This window comes from Cibotium barometz, chromosome 47 (assembly GCF_041138505.1).
Source record: "Cibotium barometz isolate CiBa-2024 chromosome 47, ASM4113850v1, whole genome shotgun sequence".
In the NCBI taxonomy this organism is placed as follows: Eukaryota; Viridiplantae; Streptophyta; class Polypodiopsida; order Cyatheales; family Cibotiaceae; genus Cibotium; species Cibotium barometz.
This window is the reverse complement of record NC_141092.1, coordinates 8,908,127-8,933,100: the sequence shown is the minus strand read 5'-3', so window position 1 is coordinate 8,933,100 and position 24,974 is coordinate 8,908,127. Positions and strand designations below refer to the sequence as shown.

General features: G+C 40.1%; 1 protein-coding gene across 1 annotated transcript; it reads left to right on the top strand.

The window, feature by feature from the left end:
• The first annotated feature begins 247 nt into the window (after window positions 1-247).
• Window positions 248-24,731, top strand: LOC147611338 (uncharacterized). Its single transcript, XM_086784888.1, has 3 exons — window positions 248-2,174; window positions 24,284-24,416; window positions 24,485-24,731. Exons 1-3 carry the CDS (start codon window positions 248-250, stop codon window positions 24,729-24,731), a joined length of 2,307 nt encoding a protein of 768 aa, XP_086641014.1.
• The last annotated feature ends 243 nt before the right edge of the window (window positions 24,732-24,974 follow it).

The following is a 24,974-nucleotide window of genomic DNA, read 5'->3' as shown; positions in this document are numbered from 1 at the left end:
CACATAGTGCGTGTGGGGATTATGAAGAGGAGATAGACTCCACTGCGATACGTTTGAAATGATTCCCCAGTACTACATGGAGGATCATTTCGGGCAAGTCAAGCCTGTATATCAAGCGGCTGCTCTCGCCACAGGAGGGAAAAACCTTAATACCTTGGCAAGGAGACCACCTCTTCAATGCTATGAGTGTGGTGGACCGCATCGTGTAGCAGAGTGCCCTAATAGGCTACAGAAGATCGCTACTCAAATGCAACCAAATCAAGGGAGCACATCGGGAATGCCGGTACTTACATGTAATCGTTGTGGCATAGATCATTTGATCGCTCAATGTCCACATAATCCTAATGAACCCAAGATTACGCCATTGAATTTGGTTGAGGTCACCAACCAAGCACGAGAAACCACACCCATTATCCCCGTGAATGTAGTTACACGGTCAATGCTTCAAAATCAAAACTACATTCTTGAAGAGAGGGATACTGCATCAATCGCTCAGGCAAAGAAAAAGAAAACACGGCGGAAGAGCTCGCTTAATGCCACGAGCTCCAAGCCTAGTTCAAAGACTAACATAGGGACAGGAGATGACCCCGTGTATATGAATGACCCTGAAGATGATTCTGATTCAATAGAAACCATGGGGACCAAAGCCACTACCTTAAGGGAGGAACCCACTCGGGAGCTCAACGAAGGAGAATCAAACGAGTACAAAAATAAGGGGAAACAGAAGGAGACTTCCTCGGCCCCACAACCAAGTCAGTTAATGCCCTCTCGACCACCCAAACTGACTGAGATTCCCCAAGACAAGCCACGTGGGCCAAAAACCCTCAAGAAAAAGATTGGAACTTACCCAAACCCAGTTGAGGAGATTGAACAAGTGCGACACTTAAGGGGTTTGGTGGAAGAAACACAAAGAGAACTGGAGCCAAACCCAAGAAAAGTCAAAATTCCAGATACAGTGTTTCCTACGCAAGTTCAGCCTCACCGGAACCATAAACCGTTAGCTATACCTAGTATCATTTGGGAAGAAAGTGAGGATAGGACATCAGGAAGTGGGCAAACACCCTTCTTGTTGGAAAGAATGTTTAGTGAGGGAATGCCTGACCCCATTGAAGAGGAAGTGATTCCATCTTCACCAGTCCCTAGTCAAGGGGCGATGTCTCGAAAAGTACCATTGAATGTGGCCAAGCTAATGGATTTCATGTCCTCCGAAATCAGAACCACGATCATATCCAAATTATACGGAGATCCTGAGCTATTCTTAGCTCTTCGGGCGTTTCTCAATGGAGAACTAAAGGCGGGGCTACCACAATTTGCAAATATGGATAGACCCGACACGCTTCAAGATGAAGGGGAACATTGGGATCTACAACCCAACTTAGATGAAGATTCGGTCGTTGAAATACCTGTTAACAAGTTGGGACAGTACTTTGAAGGTGACGAATCTAATGCAACCCTCCCCATTATTACTGGATTAACTCTAAAGGGAATCCTTGATGGTGGTGCTGGAGTGAGCATTGTGACTAAAAACTGTTGGGAATCTATGGGGAGACCTCACCTCGAAGTCACAAACATAGTGGTTAAGATGGCAAACGGAACTATTGCTAAACCTATTGGAATGTTAAGGGACCTTAAGATCAAGGTCCTGGGATACAAGGTAAAACATACCTTCATTGTAATGGATTTCTCCAAGCATCCTATGTCATATCAAATGATCTTAGGACGTCCTTTCATGAGGGAAGCACAAATGGTGCATGACTGGTCGAAAAACCATGTCTATCTACAATTCCAGGACTCTGTCATTCGAGTTGATCTTAAGAATGGTCGTGCACATCCTTTAGGAAGCAAGGTTATCATTGATAATCGATCGGATACCACTGTTCACTCTGCCCCATTAAGGTATTGCTATACATGCAAAAAAGAGACTGATGATGGGAAAGATTCTCCTTATATGGATGTCCTACCGGGTATGACTGAGTCGGATAACGTGGATTGGGTACATTTAGCGGCAACCATAGACACATGGGGAAATAGATGCACAAGTTGGGTAACACCTGAGGGGCAAGATATGCCACCATTAGTGCCAATAAACATGATAGGTGTTATGCACTTGACTCCTGATGGCGAGAACGTGGCAAACTCCACCGACACTGAAAGCAGCGAAGACTCTGACCAATGCAGCTCTGAGTATGAATCTCAAGAAGAAACTGACCCTGAGCCTGATGGGAAAAATGAATCAAATATTCACCCAAATGTGGAAGCAAGGTGCTCAAGGCTTAAAACAGTGGCCTCCTGCAGTTCATCCAAAAGTGAAGATCGACCAAGTGAGTCCGAATCTGATAGAAACAAAAATCAAAAACTTGGTAAGAAGAAAACGAGACATAAGCGCCAACGCTATCGAGCTAATGTACGAACTGCAATAAATAAGGAGAGATCCACTGCAGAATGGCTTAGTTATGTAGGAGCCATTGATGCTCATCGGAAGATAGCGGATAATTGGGGACAATACCTCCAAAGTGTCATGTGGTGTATTCCGCAACCTCATGACGTCGCCCAATTAGAAATCGAAGAGAAGCCGAAACTAAGTCGTACTGCAAGAAGGCGGCAAAACCAAGAGTTGGCTCAACAATAAAAGGAGGCAGAATTGAAAGAAAAAAACCTGGCACAACAAGAACCAGTAGACTTACACCACAACAAGAACCAGTAGACTTACACCCCGCACCCGAGCATTTCAAATCATTCACCACAGGGGAACGTAAAGTAGTCTACACAAAAGCCCAACGAATGCCTACCAATGGGAGTAGCGGTGTCTACGATGGCCCTGCAGTAGTCAAGGAGATAGACTTAGCAGATCCGGGTGAGGAGTCTAAACCAATTTTTATTGCTCAAGACCTCACCAAGGCGGAAGAAGCTGCACTTACGAAGCTTCTTAAAGAATTCAAGGACATATTTGCCTGGACATATCATGATATGAAGGGTGTCCCACCCTCGGTGGTGCAACACACGATTCCAATGATTAGCACTGCTAAACCAGTCCAGCAACGTCCCTACCCAATGAATCCTAAGTACGCAAAGATTGTACAAGAAGAAATTGAAAAGCTGGTAAAATGTGGATTCATATACCCAATTGAGCACTCAGAATGGGTTTCTCCGATAGTCATCGTGCCAAAGAAGAATGGAAAACTCAGAGTGTGCGTTGATCTCAAAAAGGTTAATGCAGCCACCAGAAGGGATCATTACCCCTTGCCATATTCTGAACATGTGCTTGAAAGAGTAGCAGGCAAGGAGGCATATAGCTTTTTAGATGGGTACTCGGGTTACAATCAGATCACAATTGCAGTCGAGGACCAAGCTACAACAGCATTTATCACGGAGTTTGGAGTGTTTGCCTTTTGCGTCATGGCCTTTGGCTTGACCAATGCACCTGCAACATTCCAATGATTGATAAACACGGCCTTTAAGGAATATCTAAGGGACTTCTGTGAAGCTTTCTTAGACGATCTTTGTGTTCATTCCTCTTGGGATGAGCACTTGATGTGTTTACGAAAAATATTTGAAAGGTGTAGATTATATCGCATCTCCTTGAATCCTTTCAAATGCCAATTCTGGGTTAAACACGGAGTTATCTTAGGGCATATAGTGTCCAAAAATGGGATTTCCACGGACGAGAGTAAAATCAAGGTCATTCTGGAATTGCCACCACCCACCAACTACAAGGGAGTCCAACGCTTTATGGGCCACGTTGGTTATTATTGAAGGTTTATTCTATTCTTCGCCAAGATAGCTCGACCATTGTATAAGCTTCTCATCGAGTTTATTTAGACCGAAGAATGTGACCGTGCCTATGAGCTATTAAAGAAGGCCTTGGCGAGTGCTCCAATCTTGAGAATGCCTAACTAGGATTTAATCTTCCATGTGCATATTGATGCATCAAACTTTGCTATTGGGTGTGTGTTGACTCAACCTGGAGAACACAAGCTAGACTACCCCATTAGCTTTGCCAGTCGCCAGTTGAACGATGCTGAGATGAACTACACCACTATGGAGCGAGAAGGGTTGGCAATGATATATGCAGTAAGGAAATTTCGTTATTACCTCCTTGCCACCAAGTTTGTTTTCTATGTAGATCATCAAGCATTGTTGTATCTGGTAAACAAACCATGCTCCACAGGAAGAATCACACGATGGCTATTGATTCTTCTTGAGTTTGATTTCACTGTTGTTGTGAGACCTGGCAAAAAACATGTTATGGCTGATCGTTTGTCTCGCATACCTAATGGTGAGGCTCCTACGGGGGTTGATGATGACTTACCGGACACTTCCCTGTTCATGGTGGAGACAATGCCTGAATGGAGTGAGAAGATTGTTAACTTTTTGGTTAATGGCTTTCCACCCAAGGAGCTTCGTAAAGATCTAGCTCGAAAGCTAATCAAAGAATGCGAACCCTATTGCCTGATAGCCGGGACTCTTTATAAAAGAGGAAAGGATGACGTTCTTAGGCGTTGTGCCCGAGAGGATGAGTATCTATACATTTTGCAAGAGGCACATATGGGCGTAGCCGGTGGTCACTTCTCAGGAGACTTAACTGCGTGAAAGATCTTACAATTAGGGTATTGGGGTGGCCCACTATGTTCCAAGATGCATCACTCTTTGTGAAGGGTTGCGATGAATGCCAACGATACAAGAAACCCAGAGGAAAGATAAGATGTCCCTACATCCAATCAAAGTAAACCAACCATTTGAAAAGTGGGGTTTAGACTTTGTAGGTCCGATTAGCCCAGCGGCCCGAAATACACAATCTCGCTATATTATTGTGGCCCCCACTGACTATATGACCAAATGGGCTGAAGCGAAAGCAACACGTAAGGCAGATGCAAGGACAATAGCCAAGTTCCTCTTTGAAAATATAATCACATGCTTTGGTTGTCCTTTTGAACTTGTGAGCGACAGTGGTACACATTTTATAAATGAAGTGATTAAGGAGCTCACAACAAATTTCATGATATCCCATCATAAATCTACTCCTTACTATCTGCAAGCGAATGGCCAAGCTGAGAGTACCAACAAGACTTTAATCTCTGTTTTGACAAAGACAGTTGAAGCTCACCGCACGGATTGGGATCTAAAGCTTACGACAGCTTTATGGGCCTATCGTACTGCGTACAAAGTGGCTATTAATTGCACACCATTCAAAATGGTATATGGCCAAGAAGCAGTCATGCCGTGGGAATTTGTCATTCCTAGTCTTCGTGTTGCTACTCAAGAGGGTTGGGATGGTAATCCCTTAGTAGAGCGTCTGTATATCCTTGAGCGGCTAAATGAAGAAAGACAATTGGCTGTGTACAATGCCCTTGTGGAGAAGGATAGAAGGAAAAAATGGTTTGATCGCCACCTAAAGGACAAGGACATCAAGGTTGGGGATAAAGTCCTGATGTATGGAGTGCGAAACGAAAAGAAAAAGCTCAAATATGTTGGTAAGGGACCGTATAGAGTATGTGAAATTACCCCGCAAGGTACCATCAGAGTGGAGACTCTTGACGGAGTTGAAACCATTGGATTCCTTAATGGGAGTAAATTCAAAAGATACTATGACCCCCTGAGCCAAGAGGAGTTACATGCAATCCATCAAAAGAAGGCAGCTAAAGAACAACCTGAGCTTAAAAAGATACAAGCGAGAGTCGAAGCCAAAGAACGTCAACAGCGTGCTAGGCGACAACGAGAAGCCAACTTGGGAATTACGCAAGTATTTTTCGAGGAGGCAGAGGAGGATGCACTGGAATCTGACCCACCTCTAAGATACCCAATTGAGTTACAGAGTCCTTACGGGGAGGTGCTGTATAATGCATTATTGGATACAGGAGCTCAACACAATTTGTTATCATATGGCGTGTGGTGTCAACTTGGAAAACCACCTTTATCCAAGAGTGCTATCCAAGTTCAAGATATCAACAAGAAGAAAACCCCTGTCTCAGGAATTCTGCACACTCCGGTTGCCTATGATAAGGGGACCGTAATTCAAAACTTTTTGGTTATGCGTGCGGGTACCATGGAAGGGACTGTAAACTTAGGGCCCAAATGGATGATGGCCACCAAGTGCAATATCGATTGGGCAACTAGACGAGTCACAACGCAAGAACCAACACTAGGTCTGACCGCTCAAAATCCCGCACCTAAGTCACCCACTCAAATATTAGATAATGAAAAATCACAAAACCCAATGGCAAAACCATCTTTGATTGTTTGCCATCCCTCTAACGCTTCAACGCCAAGAGTGAAAATAGGCAAGGTGGTCTCTAAGGTTCCGCTTACTATGCCAAAGAGTATATACAAATGGGTCCCAAAAGCTTCGTTAACAGCTACTTCCCCTGCTCAATCTCGTTCAGCCACCAAGAAACCTCGTAACAGGAAAGCAGCTAACCACTCGAGAAAGGGCAATGTAACATCGCGATGGATCCCTAAAAAATTATTAGTAGTCCAAGGGTACTACGAGGGGAATGACCAGATTTGGGTCCCTAAACATAAGCTAAATCCCTCTACATCACCTGTGAAACCTTGCAAACCAATTGTTGCCACCCCAACGACAATTCAAGATCGTGGTAAGGGAAAGGTAATAGAGTGCTCCGCACCACTTCTTCCAGAGTTAGTTTGGATTCCCAAATGATATCGATCATTACCACCTAGCTCAGGAAGGGGGGAGCCACATGAAGCTTCTAGCTCCTCATGCCAGGCACACACTCATATAGAAGTTTCTACATGCTCTACACCTACTCTTGTCAACACCCAACAAAAAACCGATGAGTCTACGTCTCCCCTTGTAATAGTATTGTCGGAAACCATTTCCTCCATTCGTCAATGGGAGCGTACACTACCATCTCTACAATTGGATGTGGCCACAAGGGTCATAAAAAGCTATCTGCCCACATCACAACCTATGACCCGCTGGACAAATTGGTTCCAAGAGGCTGCAACATCATTGCAAATAATATGATCTATCCAAGGAAAGGGGGAGCATGTACTCACGCTCGACATTCTAAGGCTTCCTCCTTAACCTTCTCCCCTGACCATGTAATTGCCAAATTCAAGGGGATGTATATATATAGCTTCATACATTTTTTTTTTTAAAACAAAGAAAAGAAAAACAAAAAATAGTAAAAAGAGCAAGAGCACAAAAAGAGGACAAATATCCGTATACAATCAAGAACTAGATTGACCTATCATAAACCTACTGATGCTATATCTGTGTTTGCAGATATGGCAGATGCACGATCATCATACACTTCATCCACTCCTACCTTTGGTGAGAGGTATCATCTATACCTTTCTCAGATATTTCACATGTGCTATCCTGTTATTGAAACTGAATGGGATCATATAGACGTACTAGCCAGAGAGGAAAATGTTGAGGAATTAGAATGGCTAATTCGCCTATTGACCATGACTGACCCTTACTCCGTAGAGGAAATATCCCCGATAGCCCAATGCTTTCCTTTTCCACAAGATGACTATCCTCGCATGGTTACATTTTTGATTAGTTTATGTGGATGGGAAAATGAAAAGGAAATATCTGACAATGATGAATGGACGGATGAAACTCATGGCACTACTGAGATTGACTTTATTTGTTTGGATGATGCGGATAGAGGCTTAGCCTTAGGGCTAGAGCCAGGACTCTACAACATCCTCTTACCGTATCCTCAGTAGTAGTGTGGTGACTGGTAGGTAGGTTAGTGTTTTCAAGTTTTTTCTAGTTTGGATTCCTTAAAAACGAGTCTTTAATTTTTCACACTGATGTGCCTCTCGAGGTATAGTGCTTGTTAGTTGATTGTACAGGTTAAAAAGTTTGAGGTGGGTTCGCTTTCAAGTCCTGAGACTGCCGCAACGTTCATCAAAATATATCTACATCAAATTGCAAGCTGTCTCGTCAAATCAAGGAGATCTCCAATTACAGGTGTAATTCTTCCATACCCACTCTCTTTCGTTTTTACTGTTCAATTAATTTCATAAACTATAAGGCATGACCACATGGAAATTGTCAATGTACTACTTAGTTTTTGAAGTTGCTTGCATGCTAGTGTAAATCATTAATGAGCTTAACTTTATTGGAAATATTCCTAGGCAGCATGACGTCTTTAGTTAACCTTGGAATACGATTGTCTTAGGTCTAGGGTCCAACCATCTTAATGTTTGACACCTAACCATGTGTGTGTTGACCTCTAGGACATAGCTATTACCCCTTTGTCAAAAGGATACAAGACAAATTATAGTTCAGGAGCGAAGATCAAAAGAAATAGATTAAAAAAAAAAGCCTACAATAAATGGCAATACAAGTCTATGATGTGCTTTAATGTTGGCCTATCGCCTTATTAATACTTGGTAGGCGAGGAGTATTCTACTCCAGACCGATGCCTTGGTTGGTAGGGGGTAGCCTTGCCTAAAGTGAGCTAATAGATTCCTGGATAATGCCTTGTGTTAAACATGGTACTAGGATCGATGTTAGTTTTTCCTTAGGAAGGTCGCCATTGAGTGTAAAAATTGTCACGTGCATAAAAAAATAAAGGCAAAAAGCTTCTGTAACTCCGATGTTTCTTGTGTCCCTAGGCTTGTGGTATTAACTTGTTCTTAGAGTAGACACAGTGTGGTCATCTGTTTATTTATTAAGCTTGGTTATTTTCCTTGACTTAGGCCAGTTATAAACCTTGATTAACCTTTGACACCTTGCTTACTCTTGATTTACTTTCAATAATTTTAAACTCCTGTTAATTTGCTACACTAGCTCATTCATGTGACCCTTAAACTAAGTTCTCATAGCAACATCCATTGTGGTCTAACATGCTTGAATTTATACACTTTATATCTTTTGAATTCCAGCATACCTTCACTCTACTTCCCTGTTTTGCAGACGGTCTACCACAACAACCCTCTCCAGCTTACCATACCATAGCTTCCGAGGACGGAATCTACATCAGGAAGGGGGGCATGTTAACCCATGGTGGCGGACATTGAGACGTACTATGTTTTACGTCATTAATTTAAATATTCTGAGTCATGGGCCGGGCTTGTCGGCACCATATGTTAAGGATAAAGGGATTGGGTGATCACATACCTCTATGCATGAAATCCAAATATAATCAAAGTCACACTTTTAAAATAAAATAATCAACTTTTGTGCATACCTTTATGCATGAAATTCAAATATAATAAAAGTCACACTTTTATAATAAAATAATCAACTTTTATGCATACCTCTATGCATGAAATCCAATTATGATAAAAGTAACACTTTTACAATAAAATAATCATCTTTTATGCATATATCTATGCATGAAATCCAAATATGATAAAAGTAACACTTTTATAATAAAATAATCAACTTTTATGCATGAAATTCAAATATGATAAAAGTAACATTTTTATAATAAAATAATCAACTCTTATGCACACTTCTATGCATGAAATTCAATTGTGATAAAAGTAACACTTTTATAATAAAATAATCAACTCTTATGCATACTTCTATGCATGAAATTCAATTGTGCTAAAAGTAACACTTTTACATTAAAATAATAATCTTTTATGCATACCTCTATGCATGAAATCTAATTATGATAAAAGTAACACTTTTATGTTAAAATAATAATCTATTATGCATACCTCTATGCATGAAAATCAATTATGCATAATATAAAAATCAATTTCTCTATGAATATCTTCAATTAATCTAGGATGATAATTCCTAGAATATGGTAGGAAGTCCTCTTTTCATGCTTTGAATGAAATTATTTTATGCGTAATTTTTATAAAAATTTTGCCATAGCTCCGCTGCTATGACTGATAAATCTCAATTTTTTCTAAGGGATAAAGCTTATCATTAAGAAATAATTAGAATGATCCCTAATTGGATCAATAATCCATAATGGATTGAATCATCAATATTCATGAAATACATAAACTAAAAGCATAGAAAAAAGCCATTAATTTGACCTCAAGTATAGATTAATCTTGGATTAAGGAAAAGCTTTATGAAAAGCTTCATTTGGATTGAGAATGGGTCATGAGTATTACCATTTCTTGAGTGAGAGAGAGAAATTTCATAAAAACCATTTGAATTAAGCATAAATGGAAATTTATGTAATTCTTAACTATCATTAATCAATTAACTTCAAAAGCATTCATCAAATTATGTAACTCTTCACTACCATTCTTCTTAACTATCATTAATCAATTAACTTCAATAACATTCAAAAACCATTCCAATTAAGCTTCTCAAGCTTGAGAGGAGTTGAGAAGAGAGAAACATTGAGAAATTATAGGAAATGATCAAAATTCACTAATTACCTTACAAATTGCTTGATTCTTTGTTCACGGTAGAGGCCCCCAACCAATCAATTGGTTAAGTATGTTGATGGAGCTACCAATGGGGATTGAAGAAAGAAGGAAACTCCAAAAAACTAGTGAATTATTAATGAATTCACAGTTCTTGGCTTAGGTGGAGTAGAGTAACGATGCATAAACACTATATATTTTTCAACAAGGGGGAGGCTTCTAGTTATAGGAAAAATTGTGCTCCTAACCAAACAAACTGATTCTAGAATTTTCCAACTCAGTTTGGTCAATTTTTGACCATTTTTAGGTCGGTTGAGCTAACTTTTTTAGGTCGGTTGAGCTAACTTTTTGTAACTAGACTTGAATTAGGAGAGAGGAAATATGAAATATCTCAATTTTTATAAGTTTAAAACTCATTCAAGCATGTGAAATATGCACCTCCTTTAAAGAACTCCCCTTCCTTACATATGTGTCAAAATAGAATCATTATACCCAAAATATCTCATATTTTTAATATTGCTCATAGTTTTTTTACTAATAAACCTTGTACATTTTCAACTCTTCACCTTATGTGAAATATGCACCTCCTTTAAAGAACTCCCCTTCCTTACATAGTGTCAATATGAAATCATTATACCCAAAATATCTCATATTTTTAATATTGCTCATAGTTTTTTACTAATAAACCTTGTACATTTTCAACTCTTCATCTTATGTGAATTATGCACCTCCTTTAAAGAACTCCCCTTCCTTACATAGTGTCAATATGAAATCATTATACCCAAAATATCTCATATTTTTAATATTGCTCATAGTTTTTTACTAATAAACCTTGTACATTTTCAACTCTTCATCTTATGTGAGCATTTACTTATTTTTGGGTATCTTCTTTTACAAAATTGGATTTATCTCCTCCCTACACATGGATTGATGCTATTGGCCCATAGGAACCTTAATTGGACCATAATCCAAAAATTTCTGAAAATCTAGACCCTTAGGCTAAGGTCCTTTATACTCATTTCCAATTAATTCCAATTGCACATTGGAAAGTTCTTTCTGAATTTCTGTTTCAGGGGAACTTATTTTAATAAGATGAGATAATTTTCTATGTAAAAATATTAAAAATCTGAATATTCTCTCTCTAGAATATTTTCTCTCTCTAGGATAAAACAGTTAAAAACAAGTCTTTTATATTTCTGAAGAGGGATTGATTACAGGGGAGATGCTGGACATTTTGAGAGGCTGGGGAGGAATCTTACAACTGATCATAATCCTCCAAAATATCTGGCTTGAATTCTAATTTCTAATCATTCCTTCATCGGTGTACCTATGGCATCATTGGCAACCGGAACACTCACCACCTGTTCACTTAGGGGCCTTTTCAATAGTTCCTAACTCATAGTACCCGGCAATATAATCACATAAGAAAATCCAGATGGACTCTCCATTGAAGATCAGCAAGATCAACCAACAAATCCATATAAAAGAGCCATGGACTCATCCGTTTTGAGGACCAGCAAAAGGGCAATCAACCACAGATCCATGCCCGAGTTCAGAAAACAACTCTAACACCTTATTCCATTTTCTTCCTCGACGCAAGCATGGGTATCTTCGGCGACCCAGAGCCCGAGCACTGTATGGTCAGCACCCTCTAGGCTCCTTTGCAAGTCACCTAGCACTTCACTCATAGGCCGCTTCCTTGGTCCCTCATCCACCGTACCGGAAGCTCACCATTTAAATCGAGCCGAGACTGGTCAAGACCTTGCTACACGATACATCCTCCATTGACTCTCCTCTCCGTCAGCTGTTGCAACTTTATCACTTAGGTCTCCATGACCTCATTCACAAGATGGTCAAAATGCTTTCCCAGCATTCTTGACATAAAACCGTCATTTGACATGTCATAAATACAGTTTCTAAAACGAACTCTCATCTTTCCACATTGTTCCACATCATTTCTCATTATTCCACATTCTTCCAAATCAATTCACTTTGCTTATTCCACATCCAGTCATATCTATTCCCATCATCCTTCATTAATTCTCATCCAATCATATCATATTATATCTCATCACATCTATCCATATCACATCACATCTCATCACATCCAATTACATCTATTCAGATCCTCATCACATCACATCACATCCATCCTCATCACATCTCATCCATTCACATCTACCCCGATCCACATCACATCCATTCAAATCTACCCCGATTCACATCACATCTCATCCATTCACGTCTTGAAAGAAAGTAACAGGGGTGGGTTAGTCTCTCACCAAGGGAGTGGCTCATGAAGGAGTCACTACTTAGCATCTCACGGGAGAAGCTCACCATTGATTCTTGGAACAAATAACATTATCGTGAATGAGCCATAATCCCATTTACATTGGTATTTATACTCCACCCAAGAGTTCACACCTACTTACTAGTTGTCCATGGCCTTGGGCCCATAATGCTTTCTTACAAACCATCCCTTCCCCAATGGTTTCGTCCTCGAAACCTCAAATGAATACCCAAAATTCGGAGAAGAATGTTCCATGTGGCTGAATTTACACCAACCCATATTGCTCTATCAATGCTTCATATCCCTCCAATGCTGAAATAGGTTGCCATGAAGCTTCTTCCTTAGGTAAACCTTTCCATTGAACAAGATACTCCACCAAGGTACGAGTGCGAAGTACCTTTTTCCTTGTACCCAAGATAGCTTCTGGAATGTATTCAATCATTCCCTCTTCATTCATTGGAGGTAACTCATCAACCATTTGATCGATCATACCCACATATCCTTTCAAGTGAGAGACATGAAACACATCATGAATCTTTGTTGTAGATGGAAGTAAGAGTTGATATGCAACCTCCCCAACTCTTCGTATCACTTGATAAGGACCATAATAGCGATGAGCTAGTTTGGTGTTGGTGCTTCCCTTCAAAGACGCATATCTTGACTTTGGTATTCTCAAAAGAACCCAATCTCCCACTTTGAATTCCAATGGTCTTCGATGAACATTGGCATATTGTCTCATTTTCTCTTGTGCAACCTTCAAATTACTTTTGCATTGTTGCAACAAAGCTTGCATCCTTTCAGCTTCCTCCTTGGCTTTATGGTTAGAAGTCTCATATGTACCCACCAACATAGGCAAATTGACCTTGTAACCATATAAAGCCTCAAAGGGTGACATGCCAATGCTCACATGATATGTTGAGTTGTAAGCAAACTCAGCCAAAGGTAACCAATCATCCCATGTGCTTTGAGTATCATGACAATAGTGGCGTAGATATGTTTCCACCCATTTGTTTACTCTTTCTGTTTGACCATCGGTTTCGGGATGATAGGCGGTGCTTGGAGTAAGCTTGGTTCCCATATATTCAAACAATGTTCTCCAAAAAGTGCTCATGAATTTGACATCGCGATCACTCACAATTTGTGACGACATACCATGCAACTTGAAAACCCCATCAACAAATTGCTTGGCAATATTTTGGGCTGAATATGTGACCTTGGAAGGAATGAAATGGGCCACTTTGGTCAATCTATCCACCACAACATACAAGCTGTCCCACCCTTTCTTTGTGCGCGGAAGGTTAGTAATGAAATCCATTGATATATGACTCCATTTGCCTTCGGGAATGGGCAATGGCTGAAGCAAACCTCCCGGTTTATGTGTAGGATCCTTGTTCAATTGACATGACCGGCACCCACTTACATAAGCATGAATGCTCTTCCACATCCCCTTCCAAAAGAAACTTTTCCTTATTGCATCAAAGGTTTTGTAGACACCCAAATGACCAGCCATAGGAGTACAATGCATTTCTTCCATGATCTTCTTGATAAATGATGAAGTAGGAACCAAGTAGACTTTTCCTTTGTAGTAGAGGAGACCATTTTTCAGCTCATAATGGGGTAACTCTTCACATACACCTTGCTGTAATTTCTGCACTATTTGTGAGGTTTCTTCATCAAACAAGTACTCTTCTTGTATCTCCATGATCCAATCTTTATGCACCTCAGAAATAGCATACAATGAGCAGGCCCACATACGAGACAAGGAATCGGCAACCACATTTTCTTTGCCCTTTGTGTATGTGATTTCAAAATCATAGTTTTGTAGTGTTGCTACCCACCTTCTTTGCTTAGGAGACAAATTGGGTTGTGTGAGGAAATACTTCAGCACCCTATGATCACTTCTCACATAAAAATGACTCCCATATAAGTAATGGTGCCATTTCTTGATAGCATGGAGTATAGCAATCATCTCTTGCTCATACACATGGAGTTCTCTTTCTTTGTCATTCAGCTTTCTAATTTCATAAGCAATGACTCCATGGTCTTGGTAAAGTACCGCACCAATCCCTCTTCCACTTGCATCCGCCCTTATTGTGAAAGGTTTGGTGAAGTCTGGACATACCAAAATAGGTGCTGATGTGAGCATCTTCTTCATATCTTCAAAGCTTTTGTTGGCAATGGCATCCCAAAAGAAGGTTTCCTTCTTCAATTTGTCCGTCATTGGGGCTGCAATTTCTGCATAGTGGACAATAAAGCGCCTATAGAATGAAGATAACCCCAAAAATCCCCTCAATTGAGTAGTGTTTGAAGGAACCGGCCAATTCTTAATACATTCCACTTTCTTTGGATCCACACAAATGCCATCCTTGCTCACAATGTGACCCAAATATTCCACCTCATGTGCCATGTGAAGGTACATTTTGTCTCCTTAACATACAACTTGTTTTGCCTCAAGACCTCCAAAATCTCTTTCACGTGCTTCAAATGCACTTCCTCATGTTTGCTATAGATAAGTATGTCATCGAAAAAGACCAATACAAACTTGTAGAGGAAAGGTTGAAGCACTTTGTTCATCAATGCTTGAAAAGTTGCCGGTGCATTGCATAATCCAAACGGCATAACCATGAATTTGTAAAGACCCCTTTCTGTACGAAATGCTGTTTTGAACTCATCACCACTTTTCCTCCTTATTTGATGGTATCCGGAACGCAAATCAATCTTTGAAAAGCATGTGGCACCCTTCAACTCATCCAAAAGATCATCCACCCTTGGTATTGGAAAACGATTTTTGATGGTGATCTTATTCAAATCACGGTAATCAATGCACATGGCGACTTGCACCATGTGCTTGTTTGGTAAAGAAGTTGGTTGCATTTTGAGAGTGTTCAAAGACCTTTTATTGACAAAACTATGCGTGCTTCCAGTATCAATGAGTGCATATGTTGTTCTCCCATTCACCTTGATCTTGAATATCAATGTGTTGGCACCCTTACTTCCCGCATAAGCATCATGAGAGATTGTACACAAGGTAGTATGTGCACTATTGTTTTCATTCCACACGCATAGAGGCATCCCATCATCCATTTTGTCATGAGCAAACTTTAGTTTCCCACCCGGATCAAAAGGAAACTCAGGATTTTCTTCATCAAAACCATCATCATGAGAACCTCCACCCTCATGAGGATCTCCCCATCCTAAGGCATCATTGCATTCAAGGAATTCCTCCTCCTCATGATTAGCATTGTCCTCAGTGATAATGTAGCTTATGGAAATATCCTTGGATTTGCATACTTTGAAGTGATCCTTGTTCCATTTTTCTCCACATTTGAAACATAGACCTTTGAGCCTCATTTCATGCAAATGGTCCTCCTTGATAACCTTGCTTTTTGAACCCCCATTTGCTGGCTTGGACTCATTGTATGTAGCTTTGTTGGACATAAATGGTGGTTTAAATGGAAGTCTATTAGACCCTCTACCATACACGGGAGGAAATCTTGGAAGATTAGGTCTTATGTTTGCATGAGAACCCATGTCAGTCCTTGTGATCACTTCCCCTTTGATATTCCCTTTGCTAGCCCACTTTGTCAAATACTTCTCTTCATGAATTTCTGCAAGCATCATTGCCTTCTTCAAAGTGGCGGGTTCATGAGACTTGACATCACCACCAATAGGAGCTTTCAAGCCCCTTATATACTTGACAACAAGATAATGCTCATCAAAGTCGTCCAAGTATAATAGAAGCTTTAGAAACTTATGAGAATATTCCTTCACGGTAGTGATTTGCTCTAGCTTGTCCCATTCCACAATGTGATTGTCCCTTTGCATGCGAGAAGTAAACTCTTCTGCCATGTCATTCTTGAATTCTTCCCAAGTAGTGATGACATAACCATGAGATTGCTTCCTCCTCCACCAAGTGTGAGCAAAACCTTCAAGATGAAGTGAGGCGAAGTAGACTTTGGCAATCTCGCTCCTTGGGCTGATTTCGAAGTAGAGATCCATCTTGTTTGCCCACTCTTCAAAGTCTTCGATAGAGTTTGATTCTCCTTTGAACTTATTAAATATGATTTTGTCCTTCACAGCATTGTCAAAATCACCATGCATTCTTGAACCCCTCTACCGTGCTCTTGGATCATCAAATCCTCTTCCTTCACCCAAGTGTCTATGCATTTGCTCATCTTCCAATTGCCAATCACCTGCATCTTTAAATCCCTTCTGTTCATACCCTCTTCTTGCATCTTGCATAAAGGATGAAGTTCTTGGAATACTGGCATTGGATCTCTCATAAGAGGCATCACCCATAGGTCTCTTGCCCTTGTCCATGTAAGAAGAATGTGGCATCATTTGAGGTGGCATCATTTGTCTTACTTTGTTCTCTTCTGGCATAGAAGGCTTTCCATCATGTTTGGCATCATAATGTATACCATCCATTGCATTCATATCGGCTTCTTGGTTAAGCTTGAGAGGAGCCAATGCACTAATGGCTTTCTCCAAGTCTTTTAACCCTCTTTGCATCACGTCATCCAAGTAGTGGTGTCGCTTGTCGAACCGTTCCATGAGGTGTTCACCAAATTGTTGTTGCCGAGTTGTTTGGTTATTTTCAATCCTTTGAAACATACTCTCCATAGCCATTAACATCATGTCCACTGTTAGCGGAGTAGTTCGCAAAGATTGAGGCATTTCCACTGGCTGAGATTCATCTGGAGATGGTGCTTTTATGGTTGAACTTTCTTCATTCCTCGTTGATGAACTCATTGCCATCATTGCTTCTGGTTGTCTTTGATCATTTTCATTCCGGACTCCCTTGTTTTGACCTCCTCTAGTCATTTCCATGCGCGTGATTGATCCCTCCTTGCAAAGACCACTTACTTGATTTTTTTTTTCTCTATTCAAACGGTATCCGATTTGGGTGATCTTTATATCGATGCGAAGCTCTTGACGAGACGAATAAGAATCCCTAAAAACAGATTTGAAAAAGTCAATAGCCTTTGACCAGTCAACTGTACCGGCTGAAAGTCAACTCTTGATGTTAACCGCTCAATTCTTATCCGATTTGGGTGATCTTTATATCGATGCGAAGCTCTTGATGAGACGAGTAAGGATCCCCAAAAACAGATTTGAAAAAGTCAACAGCCTTTGACCAATCAACTATTCTAGCTGAAAGTCAACTCTTAACTTTGACCGCTCAATACTCCGATTTGAGTGATCTTTAGCTTGTTTGAAAGAGGTTTTCGGGTAGATTGAAGAGCTTTCAAGACAGATTTGAAAAGCTTTTGAAAAACCCTAGAAATTCAAGGATTTGTCCTGGCTGCAAGTAGGTAAATTTTGCAAAAATTTTGCCATGGTCTCCCCTCTTTTTGCACCAAATCTCAATCAAATCAAAGCATCTCAATCAAGTATTAAAATCCTTATGCATTTGACCACTGTAAGCAAATCAATCCTCAATCATTTTTCTATCTGAGCATGTGACCTTATGGCATCAATTTTGTCCTTTTGCATAAGAAGTCGATGTAGAGGATTTGCTTGTTTGCTCAAGTCGAATGAAGTGGTCGATGAAGCGCGTCGATGCTTGCCGATCTCCCGGCCAAGCACTTCTCACCCCTTCACCAAGGTGAAGGTTGAGGCCATTTCTTTACCACCAAGTACCTAATCCTCTTCCTTACCGCGTTACCCGGCACTAACGGCAAGGAAGATTCAAGACATTCTCCCCTTGGCCTCTCCTCCAAATGCCAAGGTACCCTTACTTCATTCTAGATTCTAGGAATAAAATCGTGAGTTACAAGCTCAAATGAATGAGTAGAGTTGACTTACAATTGATTTATAGCATGACTCATGCTCATTCATATCATAATACATGGTTCATAGTGCTTCCTTCATCACATCCACTCATGGCAATGTCAATACATTTCCACATACATCAACAACATCCAAGTGTCACGGAGCGGTGATCTCGGGTCGTGTTCTGGGCGCGAGTTCCTGCTCAGGACTAGAAAATCTAGTACAAAAGTGAAAACAGAGAGCACTTGCTGAATCCTGCACCTCAAGACCTATAGCTCGTCTCGAAGAGGACGACAAGCCGGTCATTTTGAGTACTAGAACTCCAAAAACGGAGTTCGTATGAGAGAGTTATGACCAAAAACGTGCAACCGGCAATGGAAAACGGTGTCACCAAAAAGTGGGCTTCCAACCCAAAACATTTTATTCAATCCCCCAAATGTGCCAAAAGCTATGCTCACTTATGCCAATATGCAAGGCATAGCATTGATGAATGGCTATGTGTAGCATTCAAGCATTCATAATGCATAAAGAGCAGCATGAATGGCCATGATTAAAGTCCAATTTCTGAAAATTAGGGTTTTATGTGTAATAAAACCCTAATTCACTCCATAGCTTGAAAGAATGCTTCAAAATTGTAAGGAAGTGATGGAGCAACTCACCAATGTCACCCGGGAAGCCTTAATGCTTGAATTTGTTGAAGGAGATGAAGATTGGGGTCACTTTGGTGAAAAACGTGGGCAGCTTTGGTAGTGATTTTCAGCCACATTGGGAGCCCCATTGCTCATGGAAAATAAGTGAAATACTTCATAAAACACTGCTAGATACATGAGAGACTCAATGCCCTTTGCTCATGTTGAGATTCCATGGCTAGGGTTTGCAAGAAAGCTCCCAAACAAAAAAACGTTTTTGATTAACAACTGCTAATCAAGATTAGAAATTTTCCCCAATTTGGTCCACTCATTCAAAAAAAATAGGTCCATGTGCTCAGATTTGAACCACAAACTCTACCTTAGCCATATCCCCTTCCCCCATGAATCAAATGAAGCAGAAATTTCACGAAATGAGAAGAAGAAAAGAAAAATTAAAAATCATGGATCAAAAGCCATGCTCTGATACCAATGAAAGAAAGTAACAGGGGTGGGTTAGTCCCTTACCAAGGGAGTGGCTCATGAAGGAGTCACCACTTAGCATCTCACGGGAGAAGCTCACCATTGATTCTTGGAACAAATAACATTATCATGAATGAGCCATAATCCCATTTACATTGGTATTTATACTCCACCCAAGAGTTCACACCTACTTACTAGTTGTCCATGGCCTTGGGCCCATAATGCTTTCTTACACGTCTCATCACATCATATTCACATCCATTTACATCTCATCATATCATATTCACATCACATCACATCCATTCAAATATCATCACATCACATTCACATCACATTCACATCCATTCACATCTCATCGCATCCATTCAGGTATCATCACATCACATTCATATCCATTCACATCTCCGCATCCACTCACATCTCATCACATCCATTCATATCTCATCACACCCATTCACATCTCATCACATTCACTCACATCTCATCACATTCATTCATATCTCATCACACCCATTCACATTCATTGCATCCACATCACATCACATACATTCCATCCACATCTATCCTTATCACATCACATTCATTCCATCCATATCACGTCACATTCATTCCATCCACATTACATCATGTCCATATCTATCCACATCACATCTCATTCATTCCATCCACATTACATCACGTCCACATCTATCCACATCACATCTCATTCATTCCATCCACATTACATCACATCCACATCTATCTATATCTCATCACATCCATTCACATCTCATCTCATTCATCCACATCCATCCATTCATTCACATTCATATCTATCTACATCCATCTCACTCATTCACATCTCATCTCATTCATCCACATCCATCCATTCATTCACATTCACATCTATCCACATCCATCCATTCATTCACATGCACATCTATCCACATCCATCCATTCATTCACATTCACATCTATCACTTCACATCTCATTCTCATCCATTTACATCACATCACACCATTCACATCTCATCACATTCACATCCACATCAATTTACATCGTATCACATCTCACCACATCCACTCACATCTCCTCACATCACATTCACATCTTATCACATCACATACACATCTTATCACATTCGCATCCACATCCACATCCATTTACATCACATCACATACACATCTTATCACATACACATCTTATCACATCCACATCCACATCCATATCCATTCAGATCTTATCATATCGCATTTACATCTTATCACATCGCATTCACATTTAGTACCGTTTTCTACTTTCGATATATATCGATGGGACTTTTCTAAGTTTCTGCCAATTGCTTGGCCTCGTTAAAGGTACTTTTTCTCGATGGATATTTTCATATTCTTTCTCAAATTTTTCAAGTGAAATATATTCAATATTCTTCTTTTTGAGTAAAAGATTCATGGGATTTACAAAAATCAATTCTACCCATATTTTCCAATAAAATTAATAATGCTCAAAATTTCACTTTTTATAAATACTCATAATTTGAATTATGCCAAAAATTTCTCTTTTACCATTTAATTACTTGGATTTCAATATCCTGGGAATTTCTCTTTTTGTATAAAAATAAATTTACCAAAATTTACTCTTTTCTCATAATTAATTAATTATGCATAATTACAAAAAAAATTTCTCATGAATATGATGAAAATTATTCTTTTTGCATAGGATGTCCAATCCTAGAATATGGTAGGAAGTCCTCTTTTAGCATTATGCATAAAATAAGATATGTATTATTTTCTAAAAAATTTACCATAGCTTCGCTGCTGCTATTACTAATAATTCTCAATTTTTTTCTAAAGAACAAAAAGCTTGTGATGAAAATATGATAGTAGTTCCTCTCTTATGCTTAAAATCAAACTATGAATTTAAATCATAATTTTAACCATAATCATAAACTTAATTATGATTATCCTACTATATTAAGCTAATTTCATTATTTCTCTTTTCCCAAATTGATAAGATAATCTATTTCTCATTTAGAATCAATCAAAGTAGTTTTTAACTACTTATAAATAATCTAAAAGAATTAACCATTATTTTGTTAACACAAAATAATAAAAATACCATTTCTTAATCTCTAGCTTATCAAGCCTAGAGTTTAGCTTTGAATTAAGAGACTATCATTGAGAAGCATCCTTTTTCAAAGGATTTAGCCATAAAGATGGATATTCTTTTAGAGAGATATTTACTTAAAGAAATTATTACAAATAAGCATAAAGATTAACTTTCTCTTAATTAAGCATTAAGACATCTTGCTTTGAATTAAAACATTCATTTAGAAAGCTTCTCAAGCTTGAGAGGGGTTGAGAAGAAGAAAATCATTGAGATAAATTGAAAAAAACCATAAAATTTGATTTTACCTCCGAGTTTGGCTTGATTCTTTATTTTAGTAGTGAAGCCCCCGACCAATCGATTGGTCCACCAAGAGGAGAAGAGAAACTCCAAGAGTTGTTGTAGAGAGAGAGAGCTCCATGCTCCCAAGAGAGAGAAAAATTTAAGGGATAATAGAAAATATGATTATTTTAATATAATACTGGCATGGTATAGCTCCAATATTTTTTTACAAAGGACTAAGGGTATATTTATAGGTGAGGGAGGCCACTAACCAAGTCCAACTGAGTTCTAGAATTTTCCAGGTTCAGTTTGACTCAATTTGGACAAGATTTGGACCAGTTTGGCTCCCTTTTTAATTTGGTTTGATCTAGGAGAGAGGAGAGATAAAAATATCACAATTTTTTGAATTAAAAACCCTTCCACACATGTGAAATAGGCACCTACCTCAAGAGCCCCCCTTTCCTTACAAAAGTATCAAAAATGCATCATTATTCTAAAATATCTCATTTTTTTAGTAATATCTCATAATTTTTAACTAATAAACCTTGTACTCAGTCAACTCTTCATCTTATGTGAGCATTTACTCATTTTTGGGTATTTTCTTTTATTCTTTTGGATTTATCTCATCCCAACACTTGGATTAATCCAATTGGCCCATTGGAACCTTAATTGGATCATAATCCAAAAATTTTTGAAAATGTAGACCCTTAGGATAAGGTCCCTTATACACATTTTCAATTAATTCCTAATGCACCTTGGAAAGTTCATTTTGAATTTCTATTTCAAGGGAATCCATTTTAGACACTAGGAGGATTTTTATATCCAAAGATATTTCAATTTTGGATTATCTCTCTCTAGACATTTTCTCTCTCTAGGCCAAAACAGGGTAAAACAAGATCTTTCTTCTATTTTAGAGAGGGGAATAATTTCAAGAATAGAAGGGGAGGTTCTTACACCTTTACACCTCAAAAGTTGGAGGGAGGAATCTTACACTCTTATTAAAGTGTCCATGTGGGCTTTGTTATGTGTGTGTAGAAACATGTGTCGCACTCCAAATGAGACACTGGCTTACTCCCCATCCTTCTCTTCATATGCCATGTTGCATGACCAATTTATGGGTTTTTTAGCACAAGGCATGTCCGAGCAAAGAGCGATGGCACAACAATATTTTGGGAGAGGGGTGGGCACTTCGACCGCACCATCGCGCACCACCACCGCTAACCCTAGTTCACCTGTACAAACCCCACAAAGAGCCGCCAGAACCCCTCCCTCAGGTCGCTCGTCCACTCACAGAGAGGACAACGCTCGAGTAGTGGAGGTGGAGGCGGATGTTGTCCAAGTGGGGGCACGGATGGGTCTACGCCCCCACATGAGCGTCATTCCCCATCTAGCGCCAGAAGCACTCCACGCTCACGATCATCGCGACATTTCAACACATAGCCAACACCCGCCGATGGGGAAAAATATTACACAATTATCAATGGCAATGTGGTTTTGGATAATATCAGGCAAGAGATGAAGAACTGCATCCGCGAGCTTTGCCACATTGTCTTTACAAATGACTTTATGACTTTATGGCCAAAGTTGGATAAAGATAAGAAAGATGGAGTCATAAATCAAATCAAGGATGAGTACAAGCCGGCCATCGATAGTGATGTTATCCCCATAAGGTGGATAAAGGACCACATGGTGGACGTCATGAAACATTAGCGGGGAGATGTGACTAGGAGAGTGAAGGCAGGGGGTGAGAAGCCTTGGTACATGAGCACTGATGATTGGAATGAGGAGAAGCAAAAGCATGCAAGAAATCCCCAATGCTACAAGCAACAAGAGGATGCAGCCAAAGCCCGAATGGAGAGTGTAGGAAGCTCTCACCTTGGAAGCGGTGGTTGGGATGCATTCCATGTCTACGTTGTAAGTATCAATGCTTATCTTGCATGTTTCATTGGATGTTATGTCTACTTTGTAAGTATCAACGCTTATCTTGTTGTGTTGGTACTTTTAGAATCAAGTGGTTGGTCGGCCGGCAACAACGGGAGAAGAGGAGGACATTGCTTGCTGCCCTGCCATAACACGTACTTTCTTTTGGAGAAGCTTGAGCGAGAAGGCGCCAACCTCAATTGGGAGCACATTGTAGATATGGTAAGTGGGCAAGCCTTAACCTTATGATTTGTATACTTTCTTTACCATGTCATGTTAGATCGTTGTTTTGTATACCAAAAAAAGCGTCTTGTATGGTTTTTGCAGTGACCAATGCCTGACCCTGAGTGAGGGCTCTGCATAGAGTGGCAACCCGCCCCGCTGATGGCTCCGCTTAATCTATACCGCATACCACAATTCCATCCCTGTGGGAATTATCCTCCCAAGGATGTGCTCGGTGCACCACAGCCCATTTTCACATGTTTTTATTGCCATTCCACACAGGGCACCTCAAGTCGGAATGTGAGATTTGGAGGAAGCACAAGGATGAATTGGAAGGAGCCCAAGCTTTAACATATGGACCACCGGCAGTGAATGCCATTGAAATCCAAGCTCTAAAGGATCTAGAAGAAGTCAGGCCAGCCACAAAGGCTACCGAATCATCAGCCATGGCAGTGACACAATCAATGCAACTTGGGTCTGCAGAGGTGGGGGAAAGATCCGACCTTGGATAAGAGGGGGAAGCAGAAAGTTGTCACGTGGCACAGGAGCAGAACCAGGTACATACCGTTCGAATGGTGGAAAAGCAGTAGTAGGCAAGAGAGGCACTACGAAAAAAGGAGCTAGAAAGGCTCAGGCCAATTTGTCGACCAAAACCCGAAGTCAATTTACCGAAGATGAACCCAGAGAAGGAAGGCAAAGTGTCCTTGCCAGAGGAGTGGAGACACCATGACTAGAAAGAGGTGGAGAAGCCTCAAAGTAAGAAGAAAGCCGAAGTCGGATTGTGGAACTGGAAACTCTACAGTACGATCTGTGGGAAGATCTGAAGCGGTAGCCGATTCACATGGCGGTTAAAGATCTCCTCGCGCTGGTACCAAATTTCAGGGAGTTGTGCCGGCCTGATGCCTCAATAAGGGAAGATGGAACCTTCGCAGCTGTTGCTAGAAGCCATGCACATAGAAAAGACACAAACCCC